This window comes from Lacerta agilis, chromosome 15 (assembly GCF_009819535.1).
Source record: "Lacerta agilis isolate rLacAgi1 chromosome 15, rLacAgi1.pri, whole genome shotgun sequence".
NCBI lineage: Eukaryota > Metazoa > Chordata > Lepidosauria > Squamata > Lacertidae > Lacerta > Lacerta agilis.
Genome location: NC_046326.1, coordinates 35,159,214 through 35,187,014, shown reverse-complemented (window position 1 = coordinate 35,187,014; position 27,801 = coordinate 35,159,214). Strand labels below are relative to the sequence as shown.

General features: G+C 47.3%; 1 protein-coding gene across 1 annotated transcript in view; it reads right to left on the bottom strand.

Annotated features, from left to right (window-relative positions):
• CLUH (clustered mitochondria homolog) overlaps window positions 1–27,801 on the bottom strand; it is a 73,136-nt gene that overhangs the window by 10,080 nt on the left and 35,255 nt on the right. Inside the window, exons 3-17 of the mRNA XM_033172656.1 lie at window positions 24,369–24,540; window positions 23,228–23,371; window positions 21,561–21,688; window positions 20,722–20,876; window positions 18,297–18,422; window positions 16,338–16,485; window positions 14,790–14,882; window positions 13,146–13,840; window positions 11,273–11,514; window positions 9,547–9,651; window positions 7,452–7,552; window positions 7,036–7,188; window positions 4,964–5,026; window positions 2,180–2,424; window positions 1,481–1,565 (exon numbers count right to left, since the gene is read on the bottom strand). Of these exons, the coding sequence (XP_033028547.1) occupies window positions 1,481–1,565; window positions 2,180–2,424; window positions 4,964–5,026; window positions 7,036–7,188; window positions 7,452–7,552; window positions 9,547–9,651; window positions 11,273–11,514; window positions 13,146–13,840; window positions 14,790–14,882; window positions 16,338–16,485; window positions 18,297–18,422; window positions 20,722–20,876; window positions 21,561–21,688; window positions 23,228–23,371; window positions 24,369–24,540 (2,655 nt within the window). The remainder of the gene's footprint in view (window positions 1–1,480; window positions 1,566–2,179; window positions 2,425–4,963; window positions 5,027–7,035; window positions 7,189–7,451; window positions 7,553–9,546; window positions 9,652–11,272; window positions 11,515–13,145; window positions 13,841–14,789; window positions 14,883–16,337; window positions 16,486–18,296; window positions 18,423–20,721; window positions 20,877–21,560; window positions 21,689–23,227; window positions 23,372–24,368; window positions 24,541–27,801) is intronic.

Here is a 27,801-nt window from a genome sequence, read left to right as displayed (position 1 = left end):
GGGTATTCTGCAGTGCTTTTTTTCTTTTTAAAAAATGTTTAGGGGTACTCTCATTTTGACTCAAGAAAATCACCATTTTATAGTTCAAATAGGGAAAAATAAATACAAAGATTCACCAAATGTTTAGGGGTATGTGTACCCCTGCGTACCCCAAGAAAAAAACCCACTGGTTATGGGATTGTGTGTGTGTGTGTGTGTGTGTGTGTGTGTGTATGTATGTAAGTACATAGATTTTAATACCCTCCAATGATAATAGGGACATTTTCATCTGAGGAACTATGCAGGGTATGCTGCCCCTTCGGTATCTGTGTTTCTGCTACCACCGGCCCAGGAGTTCTCACCCCCCCCAACAAGTGACCCCCATTGACCACTCTGAGTTCTGAGCTGCTCTGCAGCTGTGGGGTGGTGACAGCTCCTTGACCATAGCTGAGGAGGAGGCTTGGGTCTGCACGTAATAGTGAGCCATGGTTAACGGTGACCAAACGAGGCTTGTAACCAGAAAGCCTAATCAACTATCTCATTTTAACAGTGATTTATAAACCATAGTTAAGCTGCAGGGGCTGGGTTCACAAGACCAGCTACAGTTAACTAAAACCATGGTTTATCAACCATGGCTCAGAGCAGATGTGGGGGAACCTTCTGGCTCTCCGGGTGTTGCTGACCTACAACTCCTCACTTCCCTAAGCCACTGGCCATCCTTGCTGGGGAGGAGTTGCGAGTTCAGCCAACATCTGAAGGGCCAAAGGTTCCCCACGAGTTACAGATGAACCAGGCATGGGAGCCATCCTCTTAGTCACAGTCTTAAACTAAGGGTGTAGGTGGAGATTGCATTATTAATTGGATTATGCTCTACCAGGTGGTGTGTGGGTTTCAGGCCGCACCTACGACTGCTGAAGCACAGCAGCAAAATGGTTACAATCCAGCAGTTACTGTACTTTTCTCCTGCCTCAAGCGAAAGTTCCTTCTTAGGGGATGCATGACAGTTTCTATCAGCAAAGCTAGAAATTAATCTTAGGTGGCATTGCATAACCTAGTGGCTGGCAGGAACGTAATGCGTTCCTCCTGTTCGCTAGAAGAGCTCCGTAACTAAGAATGAGTGATTCCTCCCTCCTCCCTCCCAGTTCCTTTTCCTTTTGTGCTGTCACCCTTAAGATTTTGAGAGCTTAAGGCCTGGGGCTATTTTACCGCTGATATTTGCAAACTTGCTTTGGGAGCCTTTTCCAGCCAAAGTAGCATTTCTCAAACTTGTAGTTGCAACAACAGCTGAAGATCCAACTCCCATAATCTGACCACTGGTCCTGAGAGTTAGGGATGATGGGAGCTGTAGTCCAACAACAGCTGAAGACCCAAGTTTGAGAAACTGAGCTAAAGAGTGGAATAAAAATGCCCTTTAAAAACAAAGTCTTTATGTTCTTCCAAGTTGTGTTCGGAGGGGCAAGTGAGGGGGAAGAACTTGGAGGTTGTGTATGTCGTTCCCCACCTGGATTCCAGTTTTGAGGGAAATCTCACGTAGCAGGGTGACCTTCTGTAGACTGTATACTTCCACTGCTTGATCAACACTCTCACTGCAAAAAAAGGAGAAGGGGGAGTCAAAAGGAAGCAACACACCAGAGGGATCCACATTTTCAGACTAGAAGAAGAAGAAGAGTTTGGATTTGATACCCTGCTTTTCACTACCCGAAGGAGTATCAAAGCGGCTAACATTCTCCTTTCCCTTCCTCCCCCACAACAAACACTCTGTGAGGTGAGTGGGGCTGAGAGACTTCAAAGAAGTGTGACTAGCCCAAGGTCACCCAGCAGCTGCATGTGGAGGAGCGGGGAAGCGAACCCGGTTCACCAGATTACAAGACTACCGCTCTTAACCACTACACCACACTGGCTCTTCAGAGGGGAGATATTCCCAGTTTTACCTGGGCATGCCGGGGATTGAACCTGGGACCTTTCCACACATGACAGAGGTGCTTTAACCCTGAGTTACAAGCCTACCCCCTAAGCTCTGCATTGGCCAAGTCACATTCTGGTGCCAGCCTAAGTAGAGAGCACAGGGCAAGATGGAGACATAATCTGATGGGCTCTGGAGTCCAATATTGTGTGGAAGACCATGGGTCCCTCACAGTGGACCGATGGCAATCCTTACAACAGCTGCGAGTTTCCTAGGTTTTATTTTTAAAAGACGTACCATTCCAAGCCGAAGTCAAAGTAACTCTTGGCTTCTGAACAAATGTTCTTCCACAATTCTTGAGGGCTCATGGTGGCCCAGGCAGTGTTGTCAGCGGCGCCCAAATTCCGATTTTTCCTCCTCTTGTTCTTTTTCTTGGAGACCAGTTCATCGGCCGGGAGATGGGCCACGGGGTTTGGGAAGGAGCTGAGGAAGCAGTTGAGGAAATGGCTGATGGCAGCTGATAAGCCTGACAGCTCCACTCCCTGTGGGAGAGAAAGAGGAGACCAATAACGTGCTACATGTTAGTGAAGCCAAATAATGCAAACAGAGTCCGGGGAGCAAAGTCCTGTTAACACCTTACTGAGCAAACCCAACGCAAGCAGTGTGTGATTTGAGGAGAAGTGAACAGAGAGGTTTCGTTTTCCTTACTTCAGGCCTTCTACATGGCAGGGAGACATTCAACCAAACATACAGAGGAGAACTCCCTCAGGACTACCCAGCTAGTCATCTGTTCATTTAAAGATGTGTAAACTGCACTTTCATAAACACCATCACAAGATGGTATGTCGACTTAAAACACAGCATCACAATAAAAAACTTAAACCACATAAGAAAGAGCTGGTTGGCAAAGAATCTCAGGTTTGAAAGGACTGCCCAAATAACACGTTTTTTTATGAGATGTCTTAAAATGAGCAGGGGCGGCTCCTGCCCAACTTCTATTGGCAAGGAGTTCCACAGAGCTGGACCTACCATGCTAAAGTCTCATCCCCTGGTGAAGGCCAGGTAAACCTCAGGGGTAAGTGGGACCACCAAAAGTGCCCCCTCAGAATGCCTTGGCAATTGAGGAGGAGGAATCAAGCAGTCCTGAAGGTACTTCCAGCTCCAAAGAGGGACTTCTGGCGGTTCCATCACTGCGAGAAGTCAAGTTACACGGAACCAGGCAGAGGGCCTTCTCGGTAGTGGCGCCCTCCCGTCAGATGTCAAGGAGACAAATAACTATACCATGTTTAGAAGACATCTGAAGGCAGGTCTGTATTAGGAAGTTTTTAATGTTTGATATTTTACAGTCAAACCTCGGTTGCCGAACGTAATCCGTTCCGGAAGCTCGTTCGACTTCCGAAATGTTCGATGACTAAGGCGTGGCTTCTGATTGGATGGAAGAGCCTCCCTGCACTCAAGTGGAAGCTGCGACAGAGGTTTGGCTTCTGAAAAACGTTTGAAAACCGGAGCATTTATGTCCTGGCTTTTGGCATCCGGGAGCTGAGGTTTGACTGTATTATGTTTTTATAAGTGTTGGAAGCCTCCCAGAGTGGCTGGGGCAACCCAGTCAGATGGGCAGGATACATATAATAAAATTATTATTATTAATTACTACTACTACTACTACTACTACTACTACTACTACTTTGTGTCCCGGTCATTCGGGGCTTTGTGAATTAACAGAAGGAGTTTGAACCTGGGATGGCAGTAAATCGATAACCAACGAAATCTCTGAGAACGACTAGTTGCATCTTCTGGACCAGATTTGCCCCAAAAGCAAATGAAATGAAACAAAGACTGAACTGGATTTTTTTGAAACAAAGTAAAATAAAAAATCCTTCCAGTAGCACCTTAGAGACCAACTAAGTTTGTTCTTGGTATGAGCTTTCGTGTGCATGCACACTTCTTCAGATACACTGAAACGGAAGTCACCAGACCCTTATATATAGTGAGGGAGTGGGGAGGGGTATTACTCAGAAGGGTGGTGGGAATGGGAATCAGCTGATAGGTCTGGAAAACCTGTTGATAACGACTGCAATTGGTCTTGCAGGGAAAGGCAAGGGGGGTTCCATTCCCACCACCCTTCTGAGTGATACCCCTCCCCACTCCCTCACTATATTTAAGGGTCTGGTGACTTCTGTTTCCGTGTATCTGAAGAAGTGTGCATGCACACGAAAGCTCATACCAAGAACAAACTCAGTTGGTCTCTAAGGTGCTACTGGAATGAATTTTTTATTTTATTTTGTTTTGACTATGGCAGACCAACACAGCTACCTACCTGTAACTGGAATTTTTTTGGGGGTGGGGCAGGGCGGGAAGCTATTACGCTGTGGGCATTCCTCCCCAGCTGAGGCATCGGGATGCCAGAAGCCCCATGTGGGATTACACACACACACACACACACACACACACACACACAACTGCGGAAGGCGGACGGGAGACCCCGCTGGCATGCAAAGCATTTGAGGAGTCATTGCTCTGGAAACAAACCCAAGCAGATGGCTGCATGAGCTGAAGAAGCATGGGGGGGAGAGAAAGAGGAACCCTATGCAATGCCCCCTCCACTTCTCAGGGATCTGGGAACACCGGGCCTACATTAACTGCGTCGCGGGTCTGACACAAGTTCACACAAACACTTGCCATCTCCCCTCTTTGTTAAAACCTCTCCTGCTGAGAGCGGAAGATAAAAACAAAAAGCTCAGCCATGAAGGAATAGTTTTTGAATCATCCCCCCCCCTCTCACTCACACACAGACAAGTTGCCACTGGTTCTCCCTCAACCACACAGGCCTGCACTTATTTTAGGCCTTAATGAGATTGTACTTCCGGTTGCTAGGCAACCTGTGCAAGAAGCCTAATGAGGAAATGGCTTCTCTCGATCTGGGAAGGAAGGCCGGGACTGCGAGGAGGGAGGGAAGGCAGAGAGAGAGAGAGAGAGAGAGAGAGAGAGAGAGAGAGAGAGAGAGAGAGAGAGACAGGCAACCCTTGCGCAGGAGAGGGCATGTAAGGAAAGGTGTTTGGGGTTGCATAATCCGATTTGTACCTGAAGGTATGTCTTGAAGATGTGCTTGGCCGACCGGGTGATCAGTTCTGTGATTCCGATTTTCTGTTCCAAGGAAACAAACCGGGGGGGGAGGGGAGAGCAAACAGGTCAAGAAACACATCACTTGTACCGCCGACACTGACAAACTCTTTCCGAGTTCGGCATTTGGTGCTCCGGAACGTTCCCTCAAAAGCCCGTTTCAACGACAGAGCCGCTGCGACAATTCAAGCAGCCAGCTTTTCGCTCAAGAATTTTAAAAATAATGTAGATAGGGTCTGCCGGGAGAGGACTGTACCCAAAGCCTGCTGTAGTTGATCTGTTTGGGTTTAAATATGTGGACTGTGGGGCAATTTTCCAGATTTATACCACGTTTTCAAAACTGTCTTCCTTCAAGAAACCCTATGCACTATAGCTCCCAAGCGCTATCCTGCCACCTTTAACAGTCATGGCTTCCTTCAAAGCATCCTGGGAACTGTAGCTTGTTTAGGGTGCCTGAGAGTCGTTTGGAGATCCCCCCCCCCACTCACTTCGCAGGCCTACAATTCCCGGAGTCCCCTGTAAAGAGGGACAGACTGTTAAACCGCTCTGGAAGCGGTAACTCTGTGAAGGAAATAGGGACCCCTTAACAACACTCAGCACCCTTAGGCAAACTACAGTTCCCAGGATTCTTTGGAGGATAACAATGTGAATGTGAATGTAGCACAATACTGCTTTAAGCACATATCGTGGATGTAGCCTTTGTTGCCTCACTAAAATGTTTACCATTTACCTAACTTTGCCATTACACAGTGGTACCTCGGGTTACGAACGTAATTCGTTCCGGAGGTCCGTTCTTAACCTGAGGCGCACTTTCGCTAATGGGGCCTCCTGCTGCCGCTGCGCGATTTCTGTTCTCATCCCGAGGTAAAGTTCTCAACCCGAGGTACTACTTCCGGGTTAGCAGAGTTTGTAACCCGAAGCGTTTGTAACCCAAGGTACCCTGTTTCCATGCAGGTGTTGTTGGACTACAACTCCCATAAGCCCTAAGGGTCAGGGATGAGGGGAGCTATGGTCCACCGATGTGGAAAATGATCTGCCACTGAGCTATGTCGATTTCCCCGTTGTTGGACTATAATTCCCCTCATCCCTGACCTCAGGGGCTTGTGGGAGTTGTACCAGCGGCTATGCTGACTGTGGCTGACAGGAGCAACAGCTGGAAGGTCAGATCTTCCACCCCTCGTTGTGACTTTTCATAATACAACTACATTTTGTCCAACTGAGTTCTAGAAAGAGGAGCCCTGCTGGATGGCCAGTGGAGCTTTTTCCTGCAAAATCTCCAAAAATAAAAATGAAGTTTTAAAGCTATTTTTAAGGAAATTCGACAAAAATCAACACTTCCGTCATGGGTTGCCATATGCCTGGGTTTCCCCAGAGATTTTTTTACCAATTTTAGAAATTTCCACCCGGACACTATTTCTGATGGGAGAATCCAGGTAATGTCTGGGAAAATTCGCACGTAAGGTAAAAGGTAAAGGAACCCTCGACGGTTAAGTCCAGTCAAAGGCAACTATAGGGTTGCGGCACTCATCTTGCTTCCAGGCTGAGGGAGCTGGCGTTTGTCCACAGACAGCTTTCCGGGTCCTGTGGCCAGCATGACTAAACCGCTTCTGGCGCAACGGGAGACCGTGACAGAAACCAGAGTGTACAGAAATGCCGTTTACCTTCCCGCCACAGCGGTACCTGTTTATCTACTTGCGCTGGTGTTCTTTTGAACCACTAGGTTGACAGGAGCTAGCAGAGAACAACAGGAGCTCATCCCGTCGTGGGGATTCGAACTGCCGACCTTCTGATCGGCAAGCCCAAGAGGCTCAGTGGTTTAGACCACACCGCCACAGCACGTACCCAGAAAATGGCAGCCCTAATATATGTGGGCTTGCTTTTTTTTTTTAAAGCTGAGGTTCATGAAAGACAAATTATCTGAGCTGGATCTCTGCCAGGGCAAATAATCCTCAAGAAACAACAACAACATTTATTTATTTTTAAGTGGCAATTAGAAGTTGGGGAGAAAACAAAAAATAACTTTTGAGGCTTACATAGATGTGATCTAGCTGAGCCCGACCAGGGGTCTTGGTGATGAAGTCCACCACTCTACCCAGGTAGCGCATGTTAATGCCTCGCTGGTGCATGGCTTCGGCCAAGGTGGCGCCGTCCATCGGAAGCATGGTGTGGTCAAGGCAGTCCTTCACCTGCCAAGGAAGAAGAAAACACACACACAACAGAATTTAGCAAGCCTGGCTTTTCTGCCTTGCATGCAAAAAGTTCAATCCACAATGACATCTCCAGACAGAGCTGGGAGAGTCTTCTGGTTCTAAGCTCCTGCCAGTCTTTGCGGACAATACTGAGCTAGATGGACTGAGGGTCTGGGGCTCAGTATAAGGCCGTTTCCTATGCCGTTCCTGTGTAAAGACTGCTCCCCCACCCTCTTCTCCCCTGGCGCAAATTCACTCACCAAGCCTGGAATTTGATAGGACACCAGAAAAGCAGCCGCATCCTTTAGCAACCGCTTCTGATCCTGAATCTGATCTTTGCTGGACTCTGGAAAGCGGACCCCTATGGAAAGACGAAAGGAAGATCAGCCAGCTGGAAAAGGAAGCTGGAAGATCAGCCAGATGGGGAAAGGGCTATATATATATATATATATGTGTGTGTGTGTGTGTGTGTGTATGTATACACACACACACACACACACACACACTCTACCTGCATGTAATTTAAATTAACAAATTTAAATTTAAAAATACTAAAAAGAGGGTGGGTGTCTGGGGTGGGGAGGCTTTGGCAATCCCACCTGCCATTGAACCCAATGTGTTTTGGCCAGATGGGAGTTTGGCTTTTGTGTGCTATCCCTGGAATGTAACCGCTGTGTTAAGCTGAGAGTTGCCTTTACGGCATATATTTCTGTTAGCAAGATTTTGCCAAGTTCTGCCCAACCCTGCTGGGGGGTGGGGGTGGGGGAATACGCACCTCTCGGAATTGGCCAAAGCTGCCTCCCCTTCAATGTTACCCTGGGGAAGGATGGTTAGCTAGGAGCCTTCCTGCAGCAGGTCAGAGAGTGGCCTGCATTCACACATTGCACTAAACCATAGCTTAGAATGCACGATATGGAAATCATGGGGCTCACAGCAGCCACCCCCCTCCCGTTTGCCCAGGAGTAAGATAGGACTAGTATGGTGTAGTGGTTAGAGGGCTGGAGTAGGACCTGGAAGGCCAGGGTTCAAATCTCCACTCAGCCATGAAGCTCAGTGGGAGACCTTCGGCCAGTCACTCACTCTCAGCCTAAGCTACTTCACCGTTAGGATAAAAATGGGGAGGGGAGGGGGAAGTATGCAGGCCACCTTGAGCTCCTTGGATGAACTGAATAAATAAATAATAAAAAATAAATAAAAACCTTCCACTTTCGCTCCAGGTCAGGACCTGTCAATTCATCCAGACAGATGGCTTGAAACCATGTTAAGCAATTACAGAATTTTAGAGTTGGAAGAAACCCTGGGGATCATCTAAGTCAGTGGTGGCCAAACTTGGCCTTCCAGCTGTTTTAGGACTACAACTCCCATCATCCCTAGCTAACAGGACCAGTGGTCAGGGATGATGGGAACTGTAGTCCAAAAACAGCTGGAGGTCCAAGTTTGGTCACCACTCATCTAAGTCCAGGGCTTCCCAAACTTGGGTCTCCAGCTGTTCTTGAACTACAATTCCCATCATCCCCAGCTAACAGGACCAGTGATCAGGTATGATGCGAACTGTAGTCCAGAAACAGCTGGAGACCCAAGTTTGGGAAACCCTGATCTAGTCCAACCCCCTGCAAGGCAGGAATATGCAGCCGTTCCATAGGGGGATCGAACCCGCAACCGTGGCACCAAGCTCGAGTAAACCAACTGAGCTATTCACCCACGTCAGTTTATTTGTATACCATCTTCTATACAATGCTCAAAAGTAATGGGTTGTACTTCAATGTTAGTCCCACTTAGAATAGATCCCCTGAAAATAATGGACATGACTAACTTGGGGTCCATTTATTTCAAGGGCACTACCTACCTTTGAATATAAACTTAGTTGGCTACAACCCAGTGTTAACCAGTTTGGACAAAAATGGGCTCAGCTATCTATGGTTTGTGCCGGCAGAAGTAGATTTTTCTGAGCTTCTCCTAGCAATTGCACAGGAAGTGTGTGCTGGCCCCAAGGCTTGCTGTGGATCGTATAATTTTGATTTGTTTACTGATTATAACATTCGCACCCCACCTTTCTCCTCCAAGGAGATCAAGAGGGCGTACGTGGTTCTTCCCTCCTGTTTCACAGACACTGTTTCTTGCAGCTTAGGAGGTGCTTTGATCATCACTGACAAGAAAGCTAGGATCAGGATGCACCGGGGAAAATACAGAACTGGAGGTGCTGGGTGGATTAACAGCTGGGAGCTTTTGTGTGCAAAGCAACTCTTTTAAGTGTCCAAAAGAAAATACGCAAACGTCTAAACTCAAAAGGGTCAAACACTTGGAAAGGGTTACGTGCTGCAAAGGACTCCAACCGCACCTGAAGCACCTTCTTACCTGGCGAAAAAATATCTGGGTTAAACCGGATATCGAAGGACGTGTTGCTGATGGAACCGACAGCTTTGCAAGCATTCTGGATCACTTCCCGGCTTTTGGGGTCCACTGGGTAAAGGAGACAAATTGGGTTGCAGAGCAGACGTGGGGAACCTTTTCCGCTTCATAGAACCATAGAACTGGAAGGGACCCCGAGAGTCATCTAGTCCAACCCCCTGCAAGGCTGGAATCTTTTTGCCCAACGTGGGGCTCAAACAAACGACCCTGAGATGAATAAGAGTCTCCTGCTCTACCGACTGAGCTAAGCATGCAAGTCACGAGCCGCATCCTTATTGGGATCGGTTTTCATGGGCCGAATTTGAGGGGTGGGAGGGGCTGCTGACCTGTCAACCCCATGGCATCACAAAGCAGCTGCTAAAATGAAGACTACCCCCCCCATTCCATTTTAAGCAGAGCTTTCAAATTTCCTTATTGATTCAGGAAGGGCTTTGCATGGAATGTTGCTGACCTGAGCAGGATTTAAACTCTGCTCAGCAGATGGTGTGCTTTTATCATATGAACCACCCTGAAACCTGCGGGTATAGGGTGATATACAATACAGTGGTATCTTGGTTCTCAAACGCCTTGGTACTCAAACAACTTGGAACCCGGAAGTAAGAGTTCTGGTTTGTGAACTTTTTTCAGAAGCCCAACGTGCTCCGATTTGAGTGTTACGCTGAGGTCTGTCTGTTTTTGCTATTTATTTTACGTTTTTGTGGCTCTTTTTGTTTGTTTTTGCGACTGTGTGGAACCCAGTTCAGCTACTGATTGATTGATTGTGTGACTGCAGTACATTGTTTGGATAAATTGTCTTGTTGGATAGTAAAATTCATGTTAAATTGATGTTTTAGGGGTTGTTTTTAAAAGTCTGGAACGGATTAATCCATTTTGCATTACTTTCTATGGGAAAGCGAGCCTTGGTTTTGGAACGGATTTCCGGAACGGATTAAGTTTGAGAACCAAGGTACCATTGTATAATAAAGGAGGAGGAGGATAAGTGATGGCATCTGATGAGCGCTGAGTGTGTTCTGGGTAAATGTCACAAGTAGCCAATGCAAAATTTAACCCCACCCATCAGATGATGTCACAAGTCAGAAGGGGGAGGACAACCTCACTGGCCAACTTGGACCCTGTAGTGGGTAAAGGTCAGCTGACGGGCTGGAGGTTCCTGACCCCCAACTGTAAAGGTGGATGAAGTGTCTTCCAGGTTCAACTGGAAAAACCCAAAGCCTGCCAGTTTCATGATGTCCTTATACAAATCTGTGCTGGATCTGCTTGGGAATTTTTGTGTCCAGTTCTGGTGGCACTCACCTCTTCCCAACTCACAAGCTGTAGAGCTGGAAAAGGACAACCAAAACGATCCAAAGGTTGACGTACTTCCCCAAAAGGAGATGAAGGAGATCTATCAAGGGTTTTATGTAACCAAGGGAACTGACTACTATCAAACGACTTTGTACCAGCCTTTAAAAAGGCAAGCAAGCAAATTCATGGAGAAGGAGACCTATGCACAACTACGAGGTCCGACAGCCAAATGGATCCTACAGGTTCAGACGCAGTCTACCTCAGATCCAGCAAAAAAACCAACAACCCTGTTCTTATGAATGGAAGGGTTTCCTCATGCACAGGAAAGGGGGTCCCTCTTTTTTGGGGGCTGTGGCAGTGCTCCCAGTGGGAGAGAGCACCAAGTTACCTGCTCCATCGTCCGACGCAATTGTCTCCGTGAGCTCTTTCACCTGGTCCAACCCTGCGACGCTGTCCTCCATCTTGCCATCCTCCGAGGGGGGCTTCTCCTCACCGTCCTCCACCCCGTTCTCGGGAAAGGAGGAGGAGGAGGTGGGGCTCCCGCCGTTCTCCAGAAGGGAGGGCGCCTCCTGCTTGATGGCCTTCTGCTGCATCAGCTGCAGCGCTGCCAATTTCATGAACATGAGATACCTATCGAGGAGAGGAAGAGGGAAGGGATGAAGTCACCTAACACAAAAGGGGCTGCAAGAACACACATATCTATTTCTAGAACAACCTTTTCTCCAAGAAGTTTAAGGTGGGGGGCAGGGGTCTCCCCCCTCCCTCACTGTATCCTCAGAACCACCCTGCAAGGTAGGTAAGGCTGAGAGGCAGCCACTGGCCCCTCCAAGGTCACTTGGTGAGCTTCATGGTCAAGTGGGAACTTGAACCCTGATCTCCCAGGTCCTAGTCTGGCACTGTACCACAGTGGATTCCTTGTTGGTTTGGAGCAACGGCTACACACAGCCCTCAAAGCTTCCACCACGAGGGCTAGAAACTTGGGGTGTGTGTTTGTGATGATGTAGGATTTTGGGAACGACAGCTGAGTTGGAAAATGCCCTCGAAAACTTATAACAAAACATTATGCAGCTCTAAAACCAATGGAGGTTGGACTGGGCATGTTTGTGTCTGCCGTGTTAATTTTTCACGCTGCAAAAAAAAATACCTGAAGAGATTCCCCCGCTGCTCAACTGCCGATGGACTAAAATTTGGTTTACTCAGCGGGTGGATGCTAGAAAATGAAGTATGTTCGATATGTAACATTCAAACTCAAAACTTTACTCGACAATACTGAAAGGTATCTTAACTGCACAGCCTCCCCTTCCGTAATTTAACACTTAAGAAAACAACTGAAGGTGCTGAATTTCCCCCCCCCCACATGCAATCCTGTGTCTGTTCCACAGACGATTTCAGCAGACACCTCGTATCTTAACCACAGCAGTTAATGCGTTTCTGAGCACAATTCAGTTGGTGCTGAGCTTTAAAGCTCAGTATACCTGAAGGAGCGTCTCCACCCCCACAGTTCGGCCCGGACACTGAGATCCAGCGCCAAGTGCCTTCTGGAGGTTCCCTCACTGCGAGGTATCAAGATACAGGGAACCAGGCAGAGGGCCTTCTCGGTGGTGGCGCCCGCCCTGTGGAGTACCCTCCAATTATATGCCAAGGAGATACAACACACAACTTTCCAAAGACATCTGAAGGCAGCCCTGCATTGGGAAGGTTTTAATGTTTGACGTTCGCTGTGCTTTTATTATGTTGGAAGCTGCCCAGAGTGGCTGGGGCAACCCAGCCAGATGAGTGGGGTATAAATAGTAGTAGTAGTAATAATAATAATAATACCTCGGGGCTCCCACTTTCCTCTACCTTACACCCCTCCCCAGCCTGCTCCAGATCAAACTCAATTGCTTTTCCCTGGCTGAACTCTCATAGCCCTTGCATTGTTGAAACGCAACTTATTGTACTAAGCCAAAAATCGACTCCATTGCTCCGCCCACATCTGCCTGTGGCCCCACCCCTATTGACATGTGGCCCCTGGAAGGCTGCCCAAGAAGGGATGCGGCCCTCAGGTGACGAGGTCATTTACTACACACACACCCCGGACAGAAACCTAGTCCAGCGATGCAAAAAGCCTGAATAGCTTAGTTGGAGTGTGTGTGGTGCTGATCACACCAAGGTTGCAGGTTCGAGGCCAGCTTTGCGGGGGGGGGGGGTTGGACTAGATGGCCCTTGGGATCCCTTCCCACTCCACAACTCTATGAATTCTGGGTGGTGGAGAGGGTTACCTGTGCTCGACAAAGGCGTCCACCAGCTCTTGCCGCAGGCAGCAGAGCTTGTGGCGGTGCTGTTTGGGGAAGCCCATTTTCTGGCATTCCTCGGGCATCTCCTCCCCGTCGACGGGCAGGAAGTTCAGGTCGGGAGGGAAGGTGCGGAGCAGGTCGAGGATGTAGTGGCGCCCATCGTTGCCGATGATCCCCTTGCACTCCACGGACGAGCAGAGCTCCACCTCCTCGCCTTTGTCGTTCAGGACCGCGTGCTTCTGGATTTTCAGGGGCCGGCTGGTCTTCTCAAGCAGCTCCAGGTACTTGGGGTGAGAGACCACCGTCTTGCCGAAGTCGATGGAGCCGTAGATGACGCTCTGCTCCTGCTCCCGCTCCAGGATGCCGGGGATGATGGACTGGGCAGTCACCCGGTAGCCCCGGTAGTCCACCACCACCGTGCCCAGGGTGTAGAGCCCTTCCACGTCAACGGCATTGTACGTCCGGACCCCGTTGAGGTCGTTGGTGGGGGCCACGTAGGCGGCCACGTCCCCGCCAAAGTCCTTGTAGTGGTCGCGGACGTCGAAGCCCAGGCTGAAGAAGATGTTGTTCCAGATGAACATCTGCATCTTGGTCTCCTCGCTGGGGTTGATGGCCATCACGTTGCCGTCAATGACCGCCATCGCGCCTCTCGTCGCCGCGGCAGTGAAGTCGCTGTGGACCTGCGAGGCAGAGAGGCAAAGTCATGGGAGATGGTCGGCCATAAGGAGAGACGGCGCTCACCGACCTCAGAGCAAAGGAGGACAGGAGCGAGCCATCAGTAAATGTAATATTAATACAATTATTTTCTATTTCTCATTGGGTTTTTAAAATACCTTACATTGTTTTTAACTCTTCATTTAATAGTAGGCTTTAAGTATTGCATTGTGCTTTATGTGCTCCGTTTTCTTCTTATCTTCTCTACTGGTAATTGACCAAAAATAATATATATACAGTCGTACTTTGGATCCCGAACGCCCTAGAACTCGGACGTTTCAGCTCCCAACCCCGGAAGTGATTGTTCTGGCTTGCGAACGTTCCTTTGGAACGCGAACGTCCGAGCTTCTTGCAAATCAATCGGAAGCCGCGATTTTTATACCCCACTTCTCATGCACACGAAAGCTCATACCAAGAACAAACTTAGTTGGTCTCTAAGGTGCTATTGGAAGGAATTTTTTAATTTTTAATTTTGTTTTGTTAATAGTGTTTTACTGATTTTTAATTTGTTCCAACCAAAGATTCGTTAGGTATTTTACAAGATTTATGTTGAAACTGATGTTCTATTACGCTATTGTCATTTGTTGCATGTAAGCCGCTTTGTGGTTTGTGCGAGTAGAAAGTGGCACAGAAGCAGAATCAATGAATGAAATTATGTTTTGAGGAGGTTTGCAGCTGTGCTGTGTGTCTTCCCCAACACACCTCCTGGGCAACTCTGAACAAATCCTTATCAGTTTAATTTGTTACCCACCCCTCCTTCATTCACACACCACAGGGCACCCTCTTCCAACCTCCCTTCTCCAATTACTGAGCAGCAAACTGAAAACTGAAGCTGTGCTCATGCTTGGCTGCATAATGAGGACTAGAATCTTGCTAGTCCTCTCTGGGCCACCTCTCTGCAGGGCTCGAGGTTACCTTAAAGATTGCGCGTTCCCTCAGCAGCCTTTCTGGAAGATTTTTGCGTGGCAGTTCCCTGGTTGTTTGCAACTCTTCATTCCAATCTCTGGTCTGAAAGGAAAGTTGGGGAAGAAGAGATAATAGGTATCACAAGTTTAGCCTGGTAAAGAGAGAGAGGTGCAAAACCTGCAAGGATGTTGCCCTCTCTAGATCAGATGAAAAGGGGACTAAGAGGCCCCGTATATCTTTGCCCAGCAACTGCACTGCTGCCAAGTACCACCACATGCCCCCAAGAGGCGCTTAGTATGTACTAGAATTTGGGCTTTTAGTGTTGCAGCTTCAGACCCCTGGAAACAGTTACCAGCTCAAGTTAGGCATGGGCCTGGTGGTCTTGCTATTTAAAAACTTGCTATTTAGGTGGCTACTCAACAAATTTTTGTTTAAGAAGGCTTTTCCTGAAATGTGACCCGGGCACTTAATGGAGTATTAACTGCAAGGTTGCAGAAACTGCTGTATTGCTTTTAGTTTATTAATTCGGTAATCTTTTGAATTTTATCTTATTATGCACTGTGTCAGGGAACTGTCTCCGGCTCAGCACAGGGTGGTGGAAGGGCTCTTGGGATGCTACAGAGAGCCCCGGCCCCACCTGACCAGCAGCACCTCCTCTTCCAGCGGAGGAAGTAATAATAATAATAATAATAATAATAATAATAATAATAATAATAATAATAATAAATGCACACAGGACCAGTTCAGATTTAATTATCTTAACTATACGTTTCCTTTGCCTTTAAGAGGACTAGAAACGGATGTTGAATGGAAACATTCGCCCCCCCCCCACCGCCCCCAGGCATGGCAAGTGTGTGCTAGATATCAAAAAGTGAAAATCTGAAGTTTTTCTCCTTTTCTTTTTTCTTCTCTAATCGTTATGTTGAATAAAAAAAAAGCTTGATATTTCATGTATATTTCTGTATGCTGTTCTTTGTTCTTTCAAGGTCTATTTTTTTTTTTAAAGTAAGACAGCCAAGGGTGGTGCAATGGTTAACGTGTCAAATTATTATTATTATTATTATTATTATTATTATTATTATTATTCATTAAATTTATATACCGCCCTTCATCAAAAGATCTCAGTGCAGTTGACAGAATACAAAATAAAACACAGGTAAATAATTAAACCAAAACAAGAACGCCCCCTTCTCACAGAAGCATTTAAAAGGCTGTAGGGTATGAATCAGCTAAAGGCCTGGTTGAAGAGGAACGTTTCTGCTTGGCACCTAAAAATATATAATGAAGGCACCAAGCGAACCTCCCTGGGGAGAGCATTCCACAGACAGGGAGCCACTGCAGAGAAGGCCCCGTTCTCGTGTTGCCGCCCTCTGGGCCTTTCAAGCAGGAGGCACACAAAGAAGGGCCTCAGATGATGATCTCAGGGTCTGGGTCGTTTCACACGGAGAGAGGTGGTCCTTGAGGAATGCATAGACTGCAGAGAGACCCCAAGGGCAAGTTTCAGCGGAGAGCCAAGGTGAAGAGTAGCCCCCCGCCCCCAAGCCAAGCCATCTCTACCTGTCCCGGGATGTGCTCTTCGTAGCCCAACCTTGAGGTGTAAGCATCTTCCGCCCTTACACAGTCCATGGCGTGCTCAGCCAGAGGGGCTGTCCAGCTGTAGACTTGGAAAGGGGTGGATATCCTCTCCAGCGGGTGTCTCTGGACCCTGGGGGTTGGAGTCAAACAATGCGCAGAGGTTGTTGCGCTCCATTCTCCTGCAAAGCGCCACCCCCATCTTCCCCCCCCCTACTGAAGACCACGAGACCGATCAAATTCAAATGAAGAGTCTCAGGGGCCAAGCTCCGGAGCAAAGGCCATCCTCTCCGCCTTCCAGTCAAGCCTCTTAATCTAAACCGTTCCCTCTCCTGCTTGCTGTTTTAAGTCCCTGCTCTTCGTACGTTGCCTGGCTTTAACTGCCTTTAACGCATCTCTCGTCGTTCGATGCGATGGGGTAGAAAACCAGAAACCCTCGCTGTACTGTTGCTACACATTATCTGCCCGTTTGCCAAGGAAACCATAAATTATATGGTGACACCAACTAATAAGAGTTAAGGAAATGTCCCAAAGTGAGAGATTTTTAGGCTAGTATAACATCGCAAAGAATCACTCAAACCTGAGGCAACAGCACCATCATCCTTCAGCCCACTCCCTGCAAAACACTGCTTAAGACACTTACCTTGGAAGGCAAGGGGTGTGTGTTTGTGTGTGTGTGTGTGTGTGTGTATAGTACATTATCTGATTGCAAATTGAGACATATTTACATAGTGATATAAAAGTATTGTAAGTATATTATTAGCTTACAGTGTTGCTTTCGGATTGTCAGATTGTTCTGTTTGCAACACAGGGGATCTTTTCTGTTTAAGGAAACCATAAATGCGGAAGCCAAAGCAGGACCTGTGCTCCCCCCCCCCCCCCAATTTAGGGAAGAGCACGGGCATTCCGACACAGAAGGCTTCAGGTTCGAATTTCAGCACCTCAACGCAGGGCTGGGGGGGAAACAAATCCATCTGAAAACTCCCATCCATGTGGACAAGAGGAATGAAGGAGGGTCCTGCATGCAGAGTCAGACCCCCCATTATTTTGTCTAGCTCAGTTTTGCCTACATTGATGGACAATGGTTCTTCAAGGTCCCGTTCGGAGGACCTGGAAATGCGGGGGGGGGGGGGGTTTGAAGCCGGGTCCTTCTGCGTGCAAGGCAGGATTGCCTTACTGCTGAGCCAGCGTCCTTCACCCAAAAGTAAGGTAGGTTTCTAGTCCTCATGATTCCAGATCAAGGACTGAAATTAAATGTAGGCAGGTGCTTTAAGCCGAGTTAGGCCGCTGGGTCCACCTAGCTCAAGGCTGTCTACACTGGCGTGCAGTGGCTCTTCGGGGTGCCAGACAACAAGACCGTCCCAAGTCCTACCTGCAGATGCTGGGGAATGAACCTGGGTCCACTCCCTTGCAAAGGAGATGCTCTACCCACTGAGCTATGGGAGGGAGTTGGATTAGATGACCCCCCGGGGTCTCTTCCAACTCTACAATCCTATGACTGCGCTAGATGGACCTTGGCGCCCTCCACATTTTCAAGCTCATCTTTCCAACCACCTTAAAAGGCTAGAAATTTGAGGTTTGTATTGATTTAAGATTGATTTAATTCCATTTATTAAATTTGTATATCGCCCTTCATCTGAAGATCTCAGGGAGGTTCACAGAAAAAAACCACAAAGTACATAATAAGAACATTAACAAAACAAAACAATAAAATGTCATCGTCTAGACTAGGGTTTCCCAAGCTTGGGTCTCCATGGTTTTTTTTTGGGGGGGGGGGGGTGACTACAATTCCCATCATCCCCGACCACTGATCCTGCTAGCTAGGGATGATGGGAATTGTAGTCCACAACTAAAACTAAAACAGCTAGAGAGACCCAAGTTTGGGATAAAGTTTGTTCTGGACAAGAGCTTGGGGTGGAGTGGGGGGGGGGAGAGGAAGGTTACCGTTTCTTCTGCAGAGAAGCGAAGTTTCTTTTGAAGGCTGGGCTGATCTGGTTCAGAAGCTCGACCAGGGAATGGCTGAGGAAACTGGGGTTGGCAGGCTTAGGGCTGAAGTTGTAGGCCGTGGACCTGCAAAGAGAAGCCGCCGGAAGCATATTTCGGTCAAAGAACATGGCAAGGAACAGCCTGCCCCGTTCCCCACCTCAGGGAAGGAGGAGGGGTCAGCAGGAAACAGAACTGGGCCTTCTCGGTAGCGGCACCCACCCTGCGGAAAGCAATTCCATTGTATACCAAGGAGATGAGTAACTATATGAGCTTTAGAAGATATCTGAAGGCAGCCCTGTATAAGGAGAGCCAGTGTGGTGTAGTGGTTAAGAGCGGTGGACTCGTAATCTGGTGAACCGGGTTCGCATCCCCGCTCCTCCACATGCAGCTGCTGAGTGACCTTGGGCTAGTCATACTTCTCTGAAGTCTCTCAGCCCCACTCACCACACATAGTGTTTGTTGTGGGGGAGGAAGGGAAAGGAGAATGTGAGCCGCTTTGAGACTCCTTCGGGTAGTGAAAAGCGGGATATCAAATCCAAACTCTTCCTCTTCTTCTTCTTTAAGGTTTAAGGTTTTGTTATGTGTTTATATACAGGTGAAACTCGAAAAATTAGAATATCGTGGAAAGGTTCATTTCTTTCAGTAATTCAACTTAAAAGGTGAAACTAATATATGAGATAGACTCATGACATGCAAAGCGAGATATGTCAAGGCTTTGTTTGTTATAATTGTGATGATTATGGCGTACAGCTGATGAAAACCCCAAATTAACAATTTCAACTTTGGGGTTTTCATCAGCTGTATGCCATAATCATCACAATTATAACAAACAAAGCCTTGACATATCTCGCTTTGCATGCCAAGAGTCTATCTCATATATTAAACTCCAGTAGCTAATGAAAACAATTGCTTACATAAATGGACTTTTCCATGATATTCTAATTTTTCGAGTTTCACCTGTATGTTGGAAGCTGCCCAGAGTGGCTGGGGCAACCCAATCAGATGGGTGAGGTATAATTAACGAAATTATTATTATTATTAATTGTCGGCTGGCGACTCAGGAGGTTGCAGATCCTGGATGCGATACATTTATGCTTGCGATGTTTTGACTGCAGTTAACTCTTCCCTCTGTCACGGCACCAGAACTCATGGGCACCCAATGAAGTCGATGAAAGGAAGTCCTCCTTGATGCAGCACAGAGTTAAACTACGGAACTCACTGCCACAAGAGGCAGTGATGGCCGCCAACTCGGGTACCTTTGGAAGAGCAGGAGACAGATTCACGGAGGGATCTACCAGCCATGATGGCTATGCTCAGCCTCCACAGTGGGAGGGAGCAGTGCTTCTGAATGCCAGTTGCCGGAAACCGCAAGAGGAAAGAAGGCTCTTGCGATCGAATCCTGCCTGCAGGTTTCCCTCTTGGGGCATCTGGTTGGCCACTGTGAGAACAGGATGCTAGACTCTATTTACTGAATTGCTGCCTTTGCCTGCTGCCTTTATTGGTTGTTGTCCCCTTAAGTGAAATTTTACATACTGACGATTCTGTGTTCTGTGGTTTTGTATGGTTCCCACCCACCCATCTCTGGGTCCTGACCCTCTTTATTTCATTTATATAATTTTTCAAAAATATTTTGACAAAACTCCAATCCAATGTTTTCCAGCAAATATGTACATTCTGACTCCCCCCCCCACTCCTTTTTGCGGTTTCTTGTATTTTTCAATTTGTAATACTGCATTCCCTTCATTACTCCAATTATTATTTACTCCCTAGTTTTCCTTTAGCATTGATTTTAACTGTTTGGTTTAAGTTAAACCTGCTAATGAGCCAGTGTGGTGTAGTGGTTAAGAGCGGTAGACTCGTAATCTGGTGAACCGAGTTCACGTCTCCGCTCCTCCACATGCAGCTGCTGGGTGACCTTGGGCTAGTCACACTTCTCTCTGAAGTCTCTCAGCCCCACTCACCTCACAGAGTGTTTGTTGTGGGGGAGGAAGGGAAAGGAGAATGTTAGCCGCTTTGAGACTCCTTCGGGTAGTGAAAAGCGGGATATCAAATCCAAACTCTTCTTCTTGTAATGAACTTTTGAGTGTACAGTAACATTGCAAATAACCCACAATTTTCTCCCAAGTCTTTGATAAAAGTTTCCTTTCCTCTTGGTTCCTTTATTGCTCCTGTATGTTTTGCCATTTTGGCATCATCCATTAGTTTAGTCTGCCACTCCTCCTTGGTTGGTACTGAAAAATCTTCTTTCCGTTTCCGAGCATAAATAATCCTGGCTGCAGTCGTGGCATAACTAACTCCTGATTTTATATGTACCTTATATGTTTTACAAACAGATAAATGGTGTTTTGTTTTGTTTTTAAATCAAGCCCATCTAGCCACTTACTGATTGAGGTAAAAGCCACGTGTGGAGGCCGTGATGCTCACATGGCGATCTTCCATCGTGATGACATACAGGTACATGAGGTCTCCGTGCATCTTGCGGTTTCCGGGAGGAGGATTCCAGCCACTCATGGTCAATACTTTTAGGCACTGTAGAGGCTTTGTGGGGGATGGAGTGGGAAAAGAAAGAGGTGTGTGCATGTGGAAAGCTAGCTTCTCAGGGAGCAGGTGACCCTAGAACATCTCTGTCTCCCAGCACACTAGTTTTGAATTACTGTTATATACACTAGTGGCCAAAATTGTGGAAAACTTTTGGGGGGGAAGTGTTATTTCTGAGGTTCGACGGCTCATAACACCACTTCTTTTCGGAGTAATACCACAAAATTATGCATCAATGGAAAGGTAATTCAATGAAGAATGTAATGCAACAGAGTTTGTTCAATTATCTGTATTCTATCAAATGTTATGGCCAAATAACCAGAAAAAGGAAGGCACAATTGCTCAGGTCGATATGCATCAGCTTTCCTTCGTTTGAATATAGCTAATGGGCACGAGTGTTTAGAGAGCCAATCAGGTGCCATTGGCAATGATTCAATCAGGGGGTTGGACTAGATGACTCAGGGTTCCCTTCCTGAAACGGGCCACAACTCCCCAGGGTTTCAGCCAGGGAGTCCTTCTAGCCGGGGACAGAACCTGGGACCAAGCAGATGCTCTGCCACCGAGCTACGATCACCTGGGGGCGGCATGAGGGGGCAGGCAGGTGGATGTCCTGCCTTTGGGAAGGAGCTGGCCCAGGTGGGGCAAGCCTGGTGTTTCCCCCTGGCTCAGTTCTTAGGACTCTACCTTCCAGTCTCTGTTCTGAGGCTGAAGGGGGCAGAGGGGCCGCTCTTTACTCCCCGGCAGGATATGTTCAGGAGGGGTACAGTCAATCTGCTCCAATTCTGCGCCCTTCTTCTTCCTCTTGCCGCTGTCTGGAACGAAGCACAGGGGAACAGAAGAGCAGTCAGCACTATCGAGAGGCAGCCTTGCAGGGGAGAAGCAAAACCGTCACCTTCTCCATTTTTGCGCTGGGGCTGGGTGTGGGGAGAAAGGACCATAAGCTCTAGAGACTTGCTTCATGACACAAGCTCATTCTCGGGGACCCGGAGTTAAAACACTGCTTACTCCAAAGAGGTAGGAAATTACCCCTTGCCTTTGGCCATGCCTGCTATGGCTGCTGGGATTTGTAGTTCGGCAGGATCCAGAGGGCCAAAGGTTCCCTGCCACCTGCATTAGTTCCGAGAGGTGGGAAACCTGCAGTTCTCCAGAAGATATTGGACTACAACTCCCATCATCCAGTGCTGTCTGGGTTGATGCATGCTGGGAGTCTAGCAGCACCCTAGGGTTACCAGTTCTCAGTCCTTCTTCCGGAACATGAGTTATGCCCCTTCAGACGACAGGCAAGAGCTCACACGCCAGAATGCGCTTAAGAAACAAACACTTTCCTTCTACAGTGGTGCTTCAGGTTACAGACTCCGCTAACCCAGATATAGTACCTCGGGTTAAGAACTTTGCTTCAGGATGAGAACAGAAATTGTGCGGCGGCAGCGGGAGGCCCCATTAGCTAAAGTGGTACCTCAGGTTAAGAACAGTTTCAGGTTAAGAACGGACCTCCGGAACAAATTAAGTTCTTAACCCGAGGTACCACTGCATATTTGTTGCAGTCAAACCAACAATTCATGCTTTGCCAGATAGGCATGTGAAGGGGAAGGGGCTGTGGCTCACAGAGACTTCCTGTAAACCTGCTAGAGGGAACTCTATGAGGTCACTTCCCCTTTGCGTCTTGACAGGAAGAGCGTGTTGACTATAGATGCTCCTCCCTGTCTGGACGCGAACTCTTTCCAATTATGTCTGCAACATGAGAACACCTGTAACTCTGAGCTCCAGCTCAGACTCCATTTTTAAGCTAGACTTCTGTATGTCTTAGTAAATCCATTACACATTTTAAGCCTGCCTGCACCAAGCTGCTGTATCTTGATATTCTTCAAGACCTATACTGAGTAAATGTTGTATTTTAAGGGGCGAAAGGTGGGGGGGGGGGTTAATGCCAGGAAAATCCAGTCTGCCTTAAAACATCCAGGATTACCAATATCCTTAAAAGCTAAAACTAGCCTATCTAAACTTGCCTTTAAGCTGCAAGGGGATGGAACTCTGCTGAACTCACTAAAGTGAGGAAGGAAGCATAATATCTAATAAATGCATATTCTCCTAGCATCTAATCAAATCCCAACACATTCCCCCCTTGGTCTAAGTTTCTCAATCGTGAGTCTCCAGCTGTTTTTTTTTTGGACTACAAATCCCATCATCCCTAGCTAGCAGGACCAGAGGTCAGGGATGATGGGACTTGTAGTCCAAAAACAGCTGGAGACCCCGACCTCGCTTAACAGGCCGTGGGAGCACAAAGCAAAGCACTGCCTCCCGAAACAGAAGCAACAAGGCAACCGCGACGCCTCTCTCTCTCTCTCGTGTACCTCCAAGGTCCCCTTCTGTGAAGATGGTGAGGAACGACAGGGAGTTGCAGTCGACGCCATTGAAAGCGTCCGAGGGGTCGAGGCTCTTCAGGAGGTCTCGGATGTGGCGGACGTGTATTCTAGCTTCTCGGACTGTATAGGGTTCTGGGAAGGTTTGGGGGTTGCAAGGAGAGAAAGAGAAGGGGCAGGGGAAAGGAAAAAAAAACAAGGATTGAGGAGCATGCTGGGTTTCATACGGAGTCCCGTGTCCAGTTCTGGGGGCTGCACTTTCTGAAGAATCCGAGGGATGCTTGGCTGCCCCAGTGAGTTTGATGGCAGCCTGGGGGGCGTGAAGGCAGGCTTCTACAGCCCTAGTCCAGCAATGTTAAACTCAAGCCTCCCCACAACCTCTGTGACCCCCTATTGCTGTTCCGTTCCAGCCCCAGCCGGAAGAACCAATGGCCATGGGTTTCTTACTTATGGATGGAACTTTTGCTGGTTGAACAGTGTTGGGTAGGACCTGGGTTCAAGACCTCCCCCGGTCTTCAAGCTAACCTGGGTGACCTTGGGGGCCCATGACTGTCTCTAACCATTCCATAGCTGTCAACTTTTCCCTTTTTTAAAAAAAGGGAAATTCCCTTATTGCAAATAGGATTCCTCGCAAGAAAAGGGAAAAGTTGACAGCTATGAACCACTCTGTCCTAGGTATGCACTGAGGGGGGAAATATTATGTGAAAAGAGGCTTTTAAGTAGGCTTCCTTTTTAGGATTTCTCCTCTGTGGGCAACGACTTCACTGCTAATCCTGGCTCCTTTTCCATGAATGAGTACTCCACAGATGGGCCAAGGGAGGTACAAGGCAGCGCTTGAAGGAACCGTCTTTTTATCAGGGGTGGGCAACTATGAGACCCTGGGCCAAATCTGGCTCGTAGTGTATTCAGTCCGTGGCTGTCTCTGCTGCATTTCCACATTTCTCCCTGCCCAGCATAGTAGCCAAGCAGGTTGCCAAAGGAGGAACAGCTCACCTCAATCTTAGCCGCCATCAGTTGCTGTGAGTTTATTCCAACAGCATCTGGGGTGCCACAGTCTCCCTACCTGCAATTTATAGGTTTAAGAACTTTCCTGCCACACATACAAGGCTGCAAACGTTCTCCCAAGTTTTACCTTCAACTACTTTTAACACGGAGCCTTCTTGCAACCCTTCAATGGTTTTCAGCTCGGCAAAGTTGTCCAGGACGTTGCCGTCCAGCTGCAGGGAGAAGCACGTTCGGTGACAGGTGTCCTCGCGGTCCATCAGCACCTGGTGGATTTCCTGGACCATCTCTTGGGGAGATACCTTGAAAGAAAAGCCAGAACACAGAGGTTACATATACTTATTTTTTTATAAAGGGAAGAACGGTATCAACTCAAACCAGCTTACAAAAAAGGTTCATCGCACATGAAACAAAAACAACAAATTTATTAAGGCGCACTTAGTTTGTACAAAACAAAAACGGGCTTTTAGTGTTGCAGTTCCAGCCCTCTGGAATCAGCTCCTATTTGAAATTAGGTAGGCGTTGAGTGTCAGGGTGTTTAGGCATCTACTGAAGACATTTTTTGCTTAAGAAGGTTTTCCCTGGAGGGGAAGGTCATTAATAAAATATTTTAAAAGTTAATAGGGAAGAAGAGTTTTGTTCTCTTCTCCTTCCTTAAAGAGAGAACTCCACAGCTTTTGAACTAGCAACGAGAAGTCTCATTTTTCCCTCTTGCCCAGAATTGCTTGATCTCACTGCCAAGGGGCTTTCAGGTAGAGATCTGCTCCCATCACCTGCTCCCTGAACCTTTTTTGGGGGTGAGGGGTCCTGGAGGTGTCAGAGACTGAACCAGGGATCTTCTGCATGCAAAGCAGGGGCTCTAACCACAGAGACAGGCGTTTGCTCCAGACATCCCTTTACAGTGCATTCTGGGTGGTTTTTGTTTATGGTCACATCCAGGCAGTTATGCATGGATCTGCTACCCATACCACTCTGTACCTGCAAATGTTTTGGTGCAGGCACACTGCTTCGTTTCCATTTGGTACATGCCCCAGAGCTTTTTGTTTTCTGGTTCCCACTTTTCTTGCACCACAGCACCCAAGTGCCCCTCTGTAAAACTGGGAAAGCACTGCAGAACCACTAACAAACTAGAATGGTATGTGGATGGCCCAGTATAAACCCACTACCAATTCTTGCTTACTGTTGCGTCAATGGCATGTTGCAAAATACACCCACACAAAAAACCACCCACCAGTCCATGGGTAGGCAAACTAAGGCCTGGGGGCCGGATCCAGCCCAATCACCTTCTAAATCCAGCCCGCAGAAGGTCCGGGAATCAGCGTGTTTTTACATGAGTAGAATGTGCCCTTTTATTTAAAATGCATCTCTGGGTTATTTGTGGGGCCTGCCTGGTGTTTTTATATGAGTAGAATGTGTGCTTTTGTTTAAAATGCATCTCTGGGTTATTTGTGGGGCACAGGAATTCGTTCATTCCCCCCCCCCCAAAAAAAATATAGTCCGGCACCCCCCTGCTGAAAAAGTTTGCTGACCCCTGCATCACTCCATAGCAACCCCACAGTTGCGCCCCCCCCCAAATGGCAGGGGGTCCTTATCCTGCCTTCCTACTTTATGCTCCTGAATGCACAGTTTGGCTCCATTTTTCTGGGTTCCAGGGCCCATCACTACTGGGAACAACAACAACAACAAAAAGAATGGACAACAAAACAGTTTGCCTGCCCCCCAGCCTGCTTTTTGCATGTTTTGGCTGCGTGCGCCACGAGGCTGTGTATCAAGCCCCCCGCACGTTCCCCAGGGATGCTGAAACGGACTCTTCCTCTCACTACCACCACCAAAAAATACAAATAAAAATAGAACCCTGCTAGGAACTGCCCGACAAATGCTATCGCCAGACAAAGGCCACCCAGACTGATCAGGTTAAGCTCCTAGATCGGAGGTGGTTTATAGTAAGCTGCTGCTGCTGCTGCAGAAGCAGGACACTTGCTAATCTAAGATTATTTTGGAACCAGCAGAAGCAGCATTTTGAACTACACGACCACTAATACTACACGACCACTAATACTTTTGTTTTCTGCTCCCTGGTTGCAATTTTAAAACTTGTATTTGTGCTGTGGTTTGTTTCCCTATGACTCCAGGGTCTATGGTTTGCTGTATTTTATGTCATATATTCCATATTTTATGTTTTTATGGGCTTATAGCAGCAATAAATTTGAATTTGAATTTGAAGCAGCATTTTGAAGAGAAAAGCAATTCCTCCCTCTGCCCCATGTGTGCCTCAGTTTCCCTTGCAAAGGCTGCTTCACTGACATTCTCCTCCCCGCCCACCCTGGCAGCCTGGGAAGAGAGAAAAGGAGCTCGGTGACAATTTTTATTTTTGTTTTTAAAATAATTTTGTAAGTTGTGTGTCCTTGTTTCTCAATTTGATCCTTTCACGTGGTTTTGTACGTTTTGCGGTATTTTATGCATTGTGACTTGCCGTTAATTCTCTCAATTTATAGTTTAGCAATTCTTTATCGTAACTCGTAAGTGTAAACTGTTCAACTATTTTTTTGCTGCTATTTCATTTTACTGTTTACTATTATATTCCAATGGATTATGGAATATTGCTTTATTTGATGTAAGTTGTTCTTATTTTAAAGTTATTGTGACTTTTTGTATTAGATCAGATTGTCAATATTAACGTTTGAAGTTTTTTTAAATGTTTTATATGTGTTGGAAGCTGCCCAGAGTAGCCAGGGCAACCCAGCCAGATGGGCAGGGTATAAATAAAACAACAACTATTTTTTATTATTATTATTATTATTATTATTATTATTATTATTATTATTATGTGTGTTTAAACAGTTACTATCAGCAATGCATGGATCTTAGACCTGTAAGTTCACATGACCCTTCCAGATGTCCAAATAGGTACCCACACAAAATCAATGCATATATTATTATTATTGTTAATCATCATCACAACCGCTACTACAATTTAATACCCATTCTTCATTCTGAATATGAAATATGTTCAAATGCAGCCAGGGCAGTACGTTCCTCAGTCTACTGCATAATAGATGGATGCAGCCAAACTTGAGATGCTTTAAGCTTAGTTTCATAGAATCTGGAATTGCAGAGTTGGAAGGGACCCTGAGGATCATCTAGTTACAACCCTCTGCAATGCAGGGATATGCAGTTGTCCCATACGAAGACCAAACCTGCATATTTACTCTTTCCATGCTCAAAGCCCAAGTCTCTTCTAAGCCACCGCTAAGGGCTGGCGGGCCAGATCTACCTGCAGGATAGCCACCCCCTGGCTCCGGAAGATGGGCTCCTCTCAGATCTGCTTGCTCTTTCACTCACCTGAGCTCTTGACCAAGATGAGGACACCTGGAGGCACCCAACAGGCATGCAGCGCAAACGCCGAAACGGGAGCAAACCTGGCTAGCCGCTCTGGGCTTAAGCAATCGGGATGCAAGGCAGCCTTCCCCAATGCAATGCCCTCTAGATTAGGGTTTCCCAATCCTGGATCTCCAGCTGTTTTTGGACAACAGCTCCCATCATCCTTAGCTAGCAGGACCAGT